Raw genomic sequence first — 14,365 nt, forward strand, 5'->3', positions numbered from 1 at the left:
CGCTCGCGTCGAGATTGGACAGGTACAAGGAGGATTTCGTAAAATGTCGTCTCTGAATAATTCGCATTGCGTAAGCCATTCGCGGTCACCCGCAGGTTCGCAGAAACACGAGAGTTGAAATACGCGGAATATACGTTGCAAAATTTTGCGTTCGCTAGGCAGACCGATAAGGTAACGTTCGTTGAATTTGTAACTAGAATCTCGAATAGCAGTTGCGGTAAATTTAAACGGAAATTGCTAAATTCCGTCTCATCTGTTTTCGGATGAAACGTAAATTGCCATGCGCCAAAATTAAGCGACATTGACGAACGAACGAGCGGACCGTACGAGTCATATCCATGAGCATCATCCTGATTTAGATTCACAAGAGGGGAGTTTCCTTGCGAAGAAATGCACGTGTGATTATCGATAATTCGAGGAAAATCTTATCAACTTTGTACCCAGCAGCGACCAGAACGTCTTCTTAATGATCCCATTAAATGAAAAAGAAACAGCCAGTACGAGCTGTCACGTGTCATCTCGAATTATTTTCTATCTTTGAATCTATCGCGTCATCGATTTCCGAGTTAGCCTTCCGAAATGTTTTCCGACACTTTACTATTCGAGTTGCTCTTTTCTTCGGAAAACGATGATCCAACGGACGCACGAATAAGAAATCGCTAAGGTTGCGTCACCTAACGTGGCTATTCTCTCTTCGAGAACATCGATAATTCAAGTACTTGGAATCAGGAAAACACGTGTCCTTACAGTGTACAAACGTCATTGTCGCAGGATCGATCGTGCGTGCAGTCAGTGCGTTCCTCCTCGTGAATATCGGGTGGCGGGCCTGAGAGCGGAGATGCACTGCCCAGGCTCAGAGAAAAAGTTCTCCGTACTCCCCGTCTTCTCATAGCGAAATTCCGTTCTCGCGAGGGGAATCGCGGCGTTTTCTTCCTCATCTCAGTGAGCTCCTTGACGGAGAGTCCATCGTCCCAAACCATGGCCGAAACACTCGCGGAACACGAATCGACGAATCGACGATCGATGAGAAACTGAGTGTATCGCACGGTAATAAAGCGGTCCCTGATCCTCGTAGAGCAGAAGGCTTATCGTTCGAAAGCAAACACGGCCGCGTATCGAGATAACAAAATAATTCGTGAGAAGCTTTCAGAGAATCACGAGGTGGCTCGACCTTCGGCCGCGTCAACACTGAAACCAAACGCGACTGAACGAGGCCAGTTGGTTGAACGACGTCTCATTGGATCCCCCTGGCAGGCAAATCGAATTAACTTAATGCGGTTATAGAATCTACGAGCCTTTTCGTTGTCCCGATCGCGACTCGATCTCGGTCACCGCGTCATGCATGTAACGATCGTTCCGCGTGAAACGAGCCACGGCACACTCGAGAAATCATCAACGCGTAGCTTACGATTTTGTCCGATAACGTCACAAGTGTTACTCGTCGATTGCCGACGATGAATTAACAGAGGACACCGACGATTCGAACGTATAAAAGATCAGCTGAAAATCCCTGATCGCGTTAAGCCAGCTTCCATGTCGATCCACGCGCGACTTTCGACTGGCTGGTCGTCTTCCAGTCGCGGCACATCGCGTTTCGCTTGAGAACAGAAGCCGCAGTGACCTTCGCTCGATGGTTTGCATTACGAACACCGTTGTTCGGAATCGTACGCGGTCTGTGTCATCGCTACCAATCGTTTCTACGTTCAAAGATAAAAGTCTGCTTTTCCTTCTAGCCGATCAATACGGTAGATCCGTGTTCTCAATCACGTACGCGTCTGAGTGGCTCGTTTTATTTCACGCAATCCTATTGGTACGCTTCGAGATGCTTCTCGACTTTAGGTCCTAAATCGTTCGAGTACCTACAGCATTGGGAAGGTTAATACCTGGGTTCAAGCATATTTGGTTCGTAACACGATGTAAGTATCTGTATTTTGCCGCGTGAATCATCGAGACGCGATTACACAGCGGCCTTAATGATATCGTAAAGCGTTTGAAAGCCTCTCTAATACTCTAATCGGAACTTGCACGCAGCACATACGCGAAATGAAACGACCGACGATGGCTGCTATTGGGCAATTGACGAGAGAACCTTGTTGCTCGACATTGAGTCGGACTTTGACTCTATGCTGCGCGTCTGGCAGCTGCAATCGCGCCAGCCTCGCCTCTAATCGTCCCCTCCATTCGTCGTAAATTCAATCCGCAGTTCAAAGATCTTATCGCCAGTTATTTACAGTCATTGATGTTGAATGTAACGCGCAAGCCGCGTTTTTCCGCAGCCGGAATTTCGTGCGCGAACCACACCGTTGCTGTGCGGTTAATTAATCGTTGGAGACGACGCGTCGACTATGGAAGGAGAAGACGGAACGATTCTCGCGAAACGAACTTGACGCAAGACGCTTTCAGCCACGTGAGACGTATGTATATCGTGGTGTATTCACGAGAACGCTGAATACGACTGAGACTACAATGCCAGTGGTGTCCTCGTCGATAAAGATTATCACGAGCAAGTAACCTCGTTATCTCTGGCTTTGGTGAGGCGTTGCCAGCGTGCGTCCCTTGAAACGAGTTGCGTTTAAAAGGACGTTTAACGCGCATTTGCATACAATCAGATTCTCGAAAGCACTCCATCATTCGCCTTCATTCCTGTCTGCAGTGGTATAAACGATTTTTCTGGTTGTCGCGTATCCAGGTTTTCGTTTGTTTCTGGTTTTTTAGCGTCGAATTCGACACGTTACGGCGTTACAACGTACGCCTCGATAACGACGCTTTGCTTCGTGTGCAGCTTAACAAACAGTCGTCTGAGTGAACAACGCCAAGTCTTTAATTGGGAAGTCACGTTTAAGTACCGGGAAGAGCAATACCTGTCGGGTTTCTCAGATACGAAGAATCCTTACAGCTAAGACTTGTAATTGAATTATCGAGCTTCGTAACATTGGGCGATACGAGAATTTCCGTGGCAGTCGTTTTTCCTCCTCTAGAGCTGGATCGTTTAAAAGGTTTGCACAGGCGAAGGGGTCGACGAAAATCGAGGAAGCGGTAAAACGATCACACGGAGAAACGAACATACATTCAGAGATGAAACGTGAACGCGTGCTGTCACGATAGCCGCGATCTGTTTATTTGTTGTAATCACAAAGAAACTTACTCCATTACTGAGATGGCTGACAGCCAGTACATTTACAAGTCAAAACGTGACACAACGCAAACACGTATCCCATCCACGCAACAAGCCTTCGACTTTCGACCAGCCTTCGCTCGATCCTTCTGCAAACTTAATTCCGCCGCGTGTAAACCTATCAGCGTTTAGCAAAGTCTCTGTGTCGTCGTTGTCTCTAACCGACTGTCGACTCACCGATTGCCGTGATAAAGGGAGGAGTCCTCTTTTCCAATGACACGAGCGGTATAGCTCGAACTCTCCCACTTGGCGCCCATCTCGCGTGTATGCACGTGCTCGCCACGTGGAAATGCGACACGATTCACCAGCGAACCTCCGGTAGACTACGCGCGAGACGATCAAACGAAAGAAACTCGACGAACGAACGACAGGATCACCGACACGGCGGAGACTCGCGAAGCGGCTCTAACGAAGGAAGGTGGAGGCCGCGAGCAATTTTGACGACGATACTTTGCGTCGGCTTTCAGCCTGTTCTCCAGTCGCGCGAATGACTTTATCGCCGGGTTATTTGTCCCGATAGCGCGAACAACCGGTCGATCATACTCTAAATTTAGCGCAGCTCGATCGGTTGAAGAGCGAGCGAGACAAGTTGAGAGAAACGGACGATATTACGCGCACTCACGCACGAAGGCACGCACGTCCGCCGGAGAAGGCAGGAATATACGCACTGTTCGCTAACCGCTGTAACTGTTAACTTGGATCGAAATCGTCGAGCTTCTTCTTCTGCCTCTCCGACCAAACCATCGTTACTTGTGTTCGTGCTCGTGCGCTGTCAATGCCAGCTGATCGGATAGAGCAGCACGCAGCTCGGCTTTACGCGCTCGATGATTTATCGCTGTCCCGGAATATAATGCTCCCGTTCATCGCTTCCTCGGAGCTGAAACGCCACTTTCAGAAAGGGCTTCTCAAAGTCAAGGGGTCCCCTTTCGCTTTCAGAGCTACCGTGACGTTGCATTCGCCCGGTCTTCGTCTTTCTTCGGGGGAAAAGATACGCGTTGTTTCAACGTGCCGTTGATTCAACAGCCGATAACGAGGATCGATTTAAAGAAACGTCGCGGCAGTAGCTGTCGCGAGCAAAGCAATCGACTCTGACGAATGTCGCAATCGGTATGTAGAAAATATTATCGGCGAGTGAATGAACGCCTACGCGCGCGTGGCATGTCGGCCGTGTGTCTTTCAATTTATTTAATCAGAATAAATTTATCCGCGTCTGCCAATGTATTACTTAACGCGTACTCGTGTCGCAATCGCGGAGTTAATGAAAATCTCGCATTGTTCTAGGATTTGTAAATGTTATTCATGTATTTCGTGTATTTCATGGTATTGTAGGAATATCGGATGACAGGCAAATCTTCGTACGTTGAAGTTAGATAAAATAAATAATACTAAAATAATAATGATAATAGATTGGAAACTCTTAAAGATATCACACGCACGACACACACTCTTGACACGCGTAGCCAAATCTCCACGTGACATCGTGCAGTCCATGCGTGCATCCTTCAAATCGTTCCACGCTCTCTACCGATATCTTATACATTATATAATCGTACGGTTCTTTGCTGTTCGCCATTATCACTCCAATAAGTTTAACGTAATAACCGTAGCAGCAGATACTTTCAATTTTCAGTATGCACTCGGAAGAACTTGTACGAAATAGTCGAAGGACTGTTAAAGCTACTAATACGAATGTAACATTGACGAGTTCAGTGGACCCAAACGCGCAGAACAAAAAGTGAAATTCTCGACACGATTTGTCCGTGCAAAAAGAGGCTTGAGCGCTAGAAAGCCATGTAAACCGAGGAGAACACGCTTTTGCCAGGAATTCTAATCCCTCGCGTGCTTTCTTCACCCACGCGTCGCATTCCCATACGACGACGACGACAACGACGCGGCGTGATTACACTTACGTACTTACATATTATAGATGCCAGCAGAATGCGAGCGAGCGAGCGACCGCACGCGAGTACCGACGCGATCAATCGCGCCGATATGATTCCAGCGCGAGAGTAAACGCTCTTTATTCGCTGACGATAATATCGCGTTTGTTGTACGACCGCGGACAAGATGTAACGTCCATCAAACATCTTACGAGACATCTTGTCGGCTTAACTGAAGTAGAGGTCTTGAAAAAAGTCAAAGGTTTTATAATATCCTTAGATATAATCTGGAACGATGGGAACAGTAATTTCGTTCGATTTGATCAACGAAACGGATAAAATCGACAGACAGGAGACTTAACGAAGTGATTGGCAAACGAAGGTTTACATCGTTAGAGCAAGCATAAAAATACCGAACGTGATGATTCGGATATGATTGTCGCGGTTCGAGTGGAGTTCTCGAAGAACGGTCAGAAACGATTACCGTCGTGTAACATTTTGAAGACAGGTTAACGATTATAGCAGCATTTGTTTATACTTGATATGCGACGACCGTTCGATCGATCTTCAAAATTTAGTAGTTTGTTTTAAGCAACTGGAGATAGTCCAGTGAATTATCGAAGTGTTTACCAGCGCTGGAGTTATTGCCGGTTTATAGCGGATAAATTTCTTGGTATTTTACAGGCGGTTAAGTCAAATAAATAGCCGTGCCGCGTGCCGCATCTCCGACCTGTGGTGGCTCGCGGAATATTAAATATAGAGCTTTGACACACATAGAATGTCGCGTGATCGTTCCACGCGAAGAGATCGCGAATTCACTCGTGTTTTGCCTCGGTCCATGTTCTCGTAAATAAATATCCGGGAATGTGTCGCATGGAAACCGCGTTTCTTTGCTTTGACAACGGATTCGTGCCAACTCCCTGGAACCTCCCTGGTGATTCAGTGCTCCGATCGAACTACGGTGCTCGCGCGCCGATGGCGGGTTAATCTAAAAAGCTTCGACGAGCGCGTCCCTCGAAGAGATCCTTGAAAAAAGTGTTTCGTGCCGAGATCTATTTGCCAAGCGGCTTATGACCATCCCGCTAAGTGATTCGACACGAGCTGGTGTAAAAAACCTACGTTAGGGTGTGCGTCGTATTTGTTAGAAATGTCACTGACTACCTTCCTTTAGAATTCTCGTATTACCCGACAGAAGCAGTTTCTAACGAGCTGGACTCCGCAATGGTGGATCATGTAAGCGAGGCTATATCCAGCTCTACTATAATCATAAAAAAAGATCGTGGTTCCTATACCATTTCCTAGATCCATCGTTCGAGAACGACCACGAGATCACTGTGATCCTACTTTCCCCGACGATGAGCGGCAGCTTGGCTAGATAACGCGATAAATCAATTCGGGCATTAAAATCACCGTGGTCGTTCGGCCGACGCGATCCCGTTATTACGCTCTTCGCATTGTCACCGATCCGCCTGCGTCTCTATCTTCTCGCGTGTCTGCGAATTGAAGCGTCCCACGGTAGAAAAGATCGATCCAGAGAAGCCGAGAACGGCTCGTGCGATTTGTCAAGTTGGCGCGTTGCGCGCAGCCACGTGGTGTAGCCTGTCGCGGGCGGATTTAGTCTCCACGAAATCGTAAGACCGCGAGGAAAGTTGGTTGCTCGTTCGGATACTCGATGCAAAAGGAAGCTAAGGCAACTTGAAGACAGGACATGTCGATAAGTGCGCAGCATTTGCTGGCGCCTACGACGGACAAAGAAAGTAGCGTAAATTAGCGGAAAAGCGAGCGGGGACTAAGCGACGAGAGATGGAGTCGCGGCGCGCGTGCGACATTGCCGCAAGGACGATTCAATAAACGGTTTATCGCGTATCCGGAAAAGTAAAACGCATCCTGGTCATAGCTGCAACTCCAGGAACTTCGAGCGATGATGTCAGAGAAAGAGGAATACGTGGCTGGTTGTTAACGATCGTTTTTGGCCGGGAACCGTTTTGACGTTCCGGTATTCGAGCCGACAAAAGCCGCTGGTTTTCGGTCGAACGGACGACACTCTCGAGGCAGCCGTGACTAAGAAAGTTAAAGTATAAAGGTGATCTCACTGCGCGGTACGCGTGGGTGACCGACATCTTGTCAGTCCTACACGCGACGGAGCACCTGCGTGTCATCGCGCGTAGTAATCGTCCGAGCAATTATCGGCGAGAATCACTCGACGGGACGGACGTTCGTAATAATAGTCGCGCGAGAAATCGAGCGAGTCCTCAAGGTTTTCCGATGGAAGCGCAAAGGTGCTACCGACGTGACGCGGCCGCAAAGAGTATCCGATTGGCTGAATACCAAGACGCGGAACGTTCGAGGAAACTATGCGCCTCTTCCTCGGATTTTCGCTAAGGGGAATACCGCGTGGCTCGATCAACACCTTCCGCCGGTCTTTCGACGAGCCTCGAGGATTCGTAGCGATCAAAGCAAAAATACTGGCGCGCTGGAAAGACGCGCGACTTCAAAGCGCCAGTTATGTCGCTCCACGCGCAAACCAAACATTTATTTGCCGCGAGGAATCAACTAAATAACTGTCGATAACATTCTCTTGAAACTTAATCGGGGCTGTCTCGAATCTGGCGTCGAAACGCGGTTTTGACAAGCGAAACTCTGAAAATAATTTAAAATAAATAACTTTAACCGGGAAAAGCACCATACCGGCTTTGAAGGTACTTAACCGACAAGTTCTTTGAAAAGGCCAGGGACGACGTCGGCATTGGCCGCACTGAAAATAGTCTTTTATCGTGTTTTCGGAAGCGGCAACGGCTGCGGGAGGTGGGTGCCGCTTGTAAATCAGCGTTTAAAGCGTTTAAAAACGCGATAGGTGGGCCGATTTAAAATAGACGGTGGAACGCGCGAGTAGCCGCACGCCGGAGCGCAATAGGCAGTGTTAAATCTCGCGAAACAAAAAGAAACGAGTACGGGCGACTTTCTGCATTTCGTCATTCGATATTCCAGCATGCAAATCGAGAAGCCGCGGTTGCGCCAATTCCGGACGCTTCGCTGCTCCGCGAGCAAACGCGGCCGCCACGATGCCGCTGCTCTGTCGCGGGGGAATCGCCTTGTTAAACGATCGTTTTTTCCATTCCATGTTTCGACATTACCTGTTCGCCGATCGCTTCTGTCCTCGTGATACTTTTCGTTAAACCGCGAATTTTTATTCGTCCTGCCCGACGGACGGTCATGAGAAGAATAAATTTGGACACTGGACGAAATTGATATGCGAATTTTAATAGGTCATCGTGTTCCCCGCTTGAAATAACTAGGCCTGCATAGCTGAGTAGGCCGGCAGACTTCTACATTCCTTCCTCTGTGCTGAGATAATTCAAAATATTACATAAAAATAGACACGTTGAAACTATGCTACTTGCAACACCAGAGGCAAGACGAAGGTCTGTCGTCGACCCTAAAGAGCCAGTAACCATTAACGATCCGATGCCAGAAGCAACGATTATGTATCCTGAAATCCGCCTAAAATGAACCATTAAAACCAGGCTCAACGACGAAACGATGTGTCGTAAGTGGTGTGGACCAACGTTCCCTGATCTCTGCAATAAAAGAAACACGAATGGACGTTAACGGTACGCGAGCGAGTTATACGCGAATAATGGCGCGTTACTCTCGGCTCTTGTATGGTGTTACAGCGACGCAAACGTTGAGAGATATCGCCTGCTTTTTGTACCGCTACTTTTGCGACGCGCTCATCGTCGGTGCTGTAATTTCAATGAATCATAGACTCCTAAGAACACCGTGCCTATATTTCACAGGCTACTTATTCTACAGGCCTTTATGACTACAACGTCGACATAAAAACGTCTTTCCTTCTAAAACGTTCGGATTATTTTCTACGAGGGGTAGATTTCTAAAGAAAGATTCGACACGGTTCGGGTTTCTACGTTGCCCGAAGTAAATTTTTAACTCAAATTTCCGGTACGAAAGGCAAGAGACTCGCGGTAAAGCGGAGCAACAGGTGCCCCCGTTGGTCTGACTAGAATCGATCAGAGCCACTGGCCGCGTAAACTAGTCCACGGACGAAATTAATACGACACGCGACTGCTGCACAGCTGTTACTAAATACAATTCTATTTTACCTATGTGCCCGTCGAGCAGTCGCCAAAGCAGGTACCGAAACCCAGCTCCCACGCGCTCGCGTAACAATCTCGAGACATCGAGACCAGTCTCCCCGGAGCCAGTATGCAGCTAGCAGACTACACAGGGCGCTAAATCAAATCGACTCGAATCACTACTGGGAACGTGTGATACACTACTCTCGATTGTTCACGAAGCACAGTTTCAGCAACGAACGAGTCGTGCAACAGGTACACGCAGCGAACCCGGACTCGACCAGCTTCTAATCGGCCCACGCACTCACACTCGGTCTGATCAGTTGCGTAATCGCGATACCGCGATGTCAAGACGACATCGATGGAGAATTCCGAGCGGTCAACGTAAAATCGAGATGTCACGCCTCGTCGAGAAGAGAAGATAAACGTCGCGTCGGTCAAACGTTGATCTCGACTGGACAGGTGCCGAGAAAACACGACGATCACGGTCAAAAGGCGAAAACGAACTCGTGCGCTGCTCGCCGACCCTATACTGGCGCATATTGCCGAAGCACGTGCACGCGTGGCGTATTGGAGTTGCCAGAAAGAGGCGAGGCGAGACGAGGCGCGATGCAAGCTAGCTAGCTAACTCACTCGCTTGCTCGCCAATGACTCACGGCTTCTGGTGCGTGAGGACGCACACGCGGATCGACGTCTGTGTGTCGGGAGCCTGCGTGACTCGAGTTTCGAGCAATTGCTGTTCGATCAAACCGACTAGCCAAGGCTTACCGGTTCTACTCGCAGCGAGACAGTTGTCCGAGTCTCTATCTAGTCATCTATTCGACGAATTTGCGGTGATTCGTACGCGATACCTGATTTTCGTGAGAATCGATCAAACAGCGATGTACCGAGGTTGGCTGTGGCTGACATTGTCAGAGCAATCACAACCAGAGTTCGAAATAAACCGAGAATTTTCAACGGGCTCGTTTGACGCGATCAGTAAACGAAAATAGAGATACGGCGCGAGATAAATCCGCGTGGACAAAGAACAGCGAGAGAAAAATCCAGCGACGAGAGAACCTTGTTCTTTAAGAACGCCGCGAATTTGGACCCGCGGTAACGAGTTAACGCGATCCATCATCGCGTCGCTGGAATCTATGTTAATCTGTTGGTTCTATGACTCGGTGGATTTGCTACGCTTACAATCGGAGACTTGTTTAGACCGTAACGAGCGTAACTGCGTGTTAGCCTTAAATCGCGTATTCGTAACCCGGAATCGTGGTGGATCTAGAGTGTCGAAGATCTGGTCTAGGTCTAACCGAATATGTAAGAGAGGAACGCCAATCTAATTCCGCTATGATATTATATCGTTGGCGATGTTTGGAAAATAGTCGATCCACAAGTAGGGCCACGTGCTCCTGTCGTGGCATGGATCGTTTGAAGCGCGATACGCTCGTAAAATCTGTATAAGTCAGCGTAATACAGGCTGCGCCGCTTATCGGTCTCTAAAACGCAGCCGCGAATTAAATCGGTGACGAATAGCGAATCCGCCTAATTCAGAGAGCTTTCCGCGAGCTGCAGCCGCTATTTGGCAACTGATAAACCTATAAATACGAGCACGTGCTCCACGTTTCACGAAGGAGTGCAAGAGAGACGACTGTCTTGGATAAACAGCCGCTTGCTAGATTATTCGGATCCGCTCGGGCTGGTAAATCAGTCAAACGATATTTCGCATCGAGTGACGCGCGCGCTCTCGTAAATCGATAAAAGTTAAACGCTTGCTTACACATGGTCGACGCCTATGCGATTTCGTTGGGCGAACAACAGTCGAAAATACGCGTGTCAAACGACTCGTCGACGCGTATCCGTTCGCTTTTATCGCGTAAATTATCGACGTTCATAGGCGTAGGCGCTTCGATAAACGGAGGTGCGGTCGAGCGCGTAAACTTTGATAGAAACGAATTGGTAACGATTCGCATGCAGCGTGTAAAATTAAAGGCACGACCTCTGTTAGAACTATGCCGCCAGAGAGCCGACTACCGCCGCGTTTTATTGGATTTAAGTGAAAGCGGGACAACGACGAAGTCTCCGTTGTTTCGTAAGTTCAGAGACGTCGATACAGCGCCTCCGAGCCGATGATTAATAAATCAGAGAACATGCAACAAGTAAAAGTTTGCTGGACGGAAGTCGCGGCGAAGACGACGCTTACGAAGGTCGGTAATCGATAAGTCACACCTTTGTTCGTTCGTGTTTGTAGTCTAAAAACGGGGAAAGAATCGCTCCGATAACAGTCGTTACGAGACTTTCACGACGATCACGTGAATTACGTCGTCTTTGTCTTTCGTTCGCAGAAACTAGAACGGATTATCGAGGAGAGAACGTAGACAAAATCCGCAATCGTCAGGCACAAAAATCTATTTCGTAACGCTTTTGCTGGCTAGAAGAAATCACAGGCGAAGCCTAGCTCGGAATCCATTAGCGATACCGATCTAGGGACGTAATTTAATTATCTAAATTTACCGCGTATGAATCGGGCATGACGACGCGCTCCTTCGTTCCCACATGTCAAGGATTTATTTTTGAAACGAGCTACGACCCGCTACCAGGTCGAAATAATTGTAACAAGCGTTTCTAGCTGACGTTCGACCTTGTTTTTCCAAGCTAACAAGCTTAATTCGTGGCAGCAGGCGGTAGGAAAAGAGAAACGACGCCCACGCGTTTAACGTGTCCAGAAAAGCAACGGTCAGTCGGATTTCCTACGCACGAGCTCTCGACGAAAATGGATCGGTAAAATTTTTCCGAGAAGCACGGCACCTGAGGGACGCAACGATCGTCCCACGCTAAGGGGAATGAAATTGAATCGAGAAGCCTAGCGACGATCGAAGGCCGCGCGGATTCGGGTGGCTATAGGTGGCATAACTGTAAATCCATCTCGGTGGTTATAAATGCAGCCGAGCACGAGGTAGTGTCCCATACCTTTCTCTTGCAAGCGCCGCGATGCTGCAAGGAAGATCGGTTCCCTTCTCCGCTACTCTGACCAATTAATTCGCTATTACCGCATTGCTGGTCCGTAAATCACGGAGGATAATTACTAGTTGGTAATTCCATCGCTGTTCAGTTACGCTTGGGATAATGGATAGGTTGTGAAGCGTTTCGGTGAACAATTTCGCCATGATTCGATCTTGTGCCGATCCTTTGTCCCGTTTCGTCGCCTTTTTTCCTTCCTTTTTCGTGCCGTTCCACTCGACCTATTCATCGAGAATATTCTATTCGACTCGTTGATCACGTTGATTTTGTGAATTCAATTCTCCTTCTTACCGATCAAAGCGATCTCCTCTCGCTTGATAATGACGCGAGAATGACGCGATTCCCTGTCGCTTCAACTAATGGAACGAGATAATTATTTCCGGATAAGCAACCCGATATCCCGATTAGAGAAACTCGTCGATCGATGAAACGCATTAGACAATGTACGGCTAATTGAAAGGCGATGGGATTCATCGATCGTTCGAGCGGATCGCGCGCAAGTGTCAACAGACGTGAGAAACTCGAAGACTTTGACACCAAAGTGTGTCAGCGTTACGAATACGCCGCTGGAGAGGGAACACCGATTCGCTTAAATGCCACGAAGGTTTACGGAAGCTCGTTTCCTTCTTGTCCTCATCTTCGCAGGAAGCAAGATGAACTAAGGTGTTTTTTTAAAAGGACGATAAAGGACATCGCGGAGAACTACTGAACGCAACGGTATCAAAAACGTTTCGACACTTACCTCCACGTGTGCGGCGAGAATCCTGAACACGTATCTCCGCATTGTAGACAAGGTTGCCCCTCTTCGACGTCCGTGATCAGGACACCCTACGATCAAACAAATAAAAATACATTTTCGTTTTTTACATATCGCCATCACGGCGAATCTAACAATATCCGATAAAAATGATAGTTGTTGCGATAAGGTCGCGTTAATTGCAAAATGGTGAAAGGTCTGGATCATCTTTGTAAATGTCAGTCGCCTACGGCGTCGTTCAATGATACCTCTATTCGGCTACGAATCGACGCTCCGATCTAACAGCGATACGTTGCTCCCTCGATCGTAAAGAATAAATAAAAAAATAGGAAAAGGAAAGAGTTAAGAGCATGAAAGACAAGCGCGTCATCCTCTCGCACGATCGTGACGCGTTCGTTAATTACGTCCGAAGCGGGACAAGGTCGGAGTCGCGAGTCTTGTAATTGGGAAAAGTTTTTAATCGCGCGGCTGGTCGTTGTTCGTGACAACGCGTATCCACAGCGCGTAGCCGTACTTCCAAAAGCGAACGATCGTCTGAGATTTCCCGGCAAATCGGAAGAGTTTGCCTTTTAAGACGTTACACGCGGGCTCTCCCACGTTGTCGGCTTTAAAGAATCGTTGGATGACATTTGGACGCGGCGCGGCAGCTTCCAAACGCGTCGTCGCGAACGTTTACGAAGCGGAGATAAAGGGAAGCAACGACGATGGAAAGCTCGAAGCGCGTTGGATGCGTTCAAGAACCTTCCGGCCGGCATATATGGTCGGTCCGCCCACGTGAAACAGGTCGCGGCACTGGCATCGCCAAATATCGAGTAGACAAGTAACGCGCCATGGAAAATATGTAAGCCGATGTGTCTCTAGCTGTCTATATATAGGAATCTTGAATAATGATCCCTGAGCGAACGCGCGTCGCCTAATTAACATATTTTTCGTCCTGACTCACGAGTGAAAGGACCGGGTACTCGTTTTTTCTCCGGAGCTCGCACTACTAACTGGAAATCACCTGAAAACCGAGCGCGCGTACCTTGCCGCGTTTGATTTATGCAGCCGTTCTTTCAAGCACCGTCGGACATTTTAATCTCGAGTCGAGTCGAGCTCGAGTTGTTTTCCTCGAGTGTGCTGGGCTCGCGTCTCGTTTTCGACGCTGAATCATACGCCAAAAGGCAGACGATTAGATCATTTTTCGAGCGAAGAAAAAAAACGATTTCAGGAACGTACAGAACGAGATCCTCGGTGATCATGTGAATTCCTCGTCAACGTCCGTACGTTGTCGTTATTTCGTCCACGCACAGAGCGCATGTCGTTGACTCCTCGTCCGTTTATAGCGCGGTTAACAGCTTGGTAAGCGAGGTCGCTTCGGTCGTCGCGATTCTATCGACTTCCATCGTTAACGACGATGATTGACGATCGTCGATTATATGGACAAAGGCTTGGCGTTTTTAACGCGGCGGTT

At 48.3% G+C, this 14,365-nt stretch overlaps 1 protein-coding gene across 5 annotated transcripts in view; it reads right to left on the reverse strand.

The window, feature by feature from the left end:
* The window catches only part of LOC100741757 (four and a half LIM domains protein 2), a 71,988-nt gene that overhangs the window by 36,678 nt on the left and 20,945 nt on the right, over positions 1-14,365 (reverse strand). For 2 of the 5 annotated variants that reach the window (XM_033323165.1, XM_003492680.4), the window contains exon 2: positions 12,898-12,983. In XM_033323165.1, coding sequence (XP_033179056.1) covers positions 12,898-12,983 — 86 coding nt within the window. Of the gene's footprint in view, positions 1-747; positions 1,516-3,145; positions 3,166-3,352; positions 3,448-12,897; positions 12,984-14,365 lie in introns of those variants that run through there. The other 3 variants (XM_012390550.2, XM_033323166.1, XM_012390547.3) reach the window with 3 other exon arrangements.

The sequence above is a fragment of the Bombus impatiens genome, unplaced genomic scaffold, assembly GCF_000188095.3.
Source record: "Bombus impatiens unplaced genomic scaffold, BIMP_2.2 scf_0815, whole genome shotgun sequence".
In the NCBI taxonomy this organism is placed as follows: Eukaryota; Metazoa; Arthropoda; class Insecta; order Hymenoptera; family Apidae; genus Bombus; species Bombus impatiens.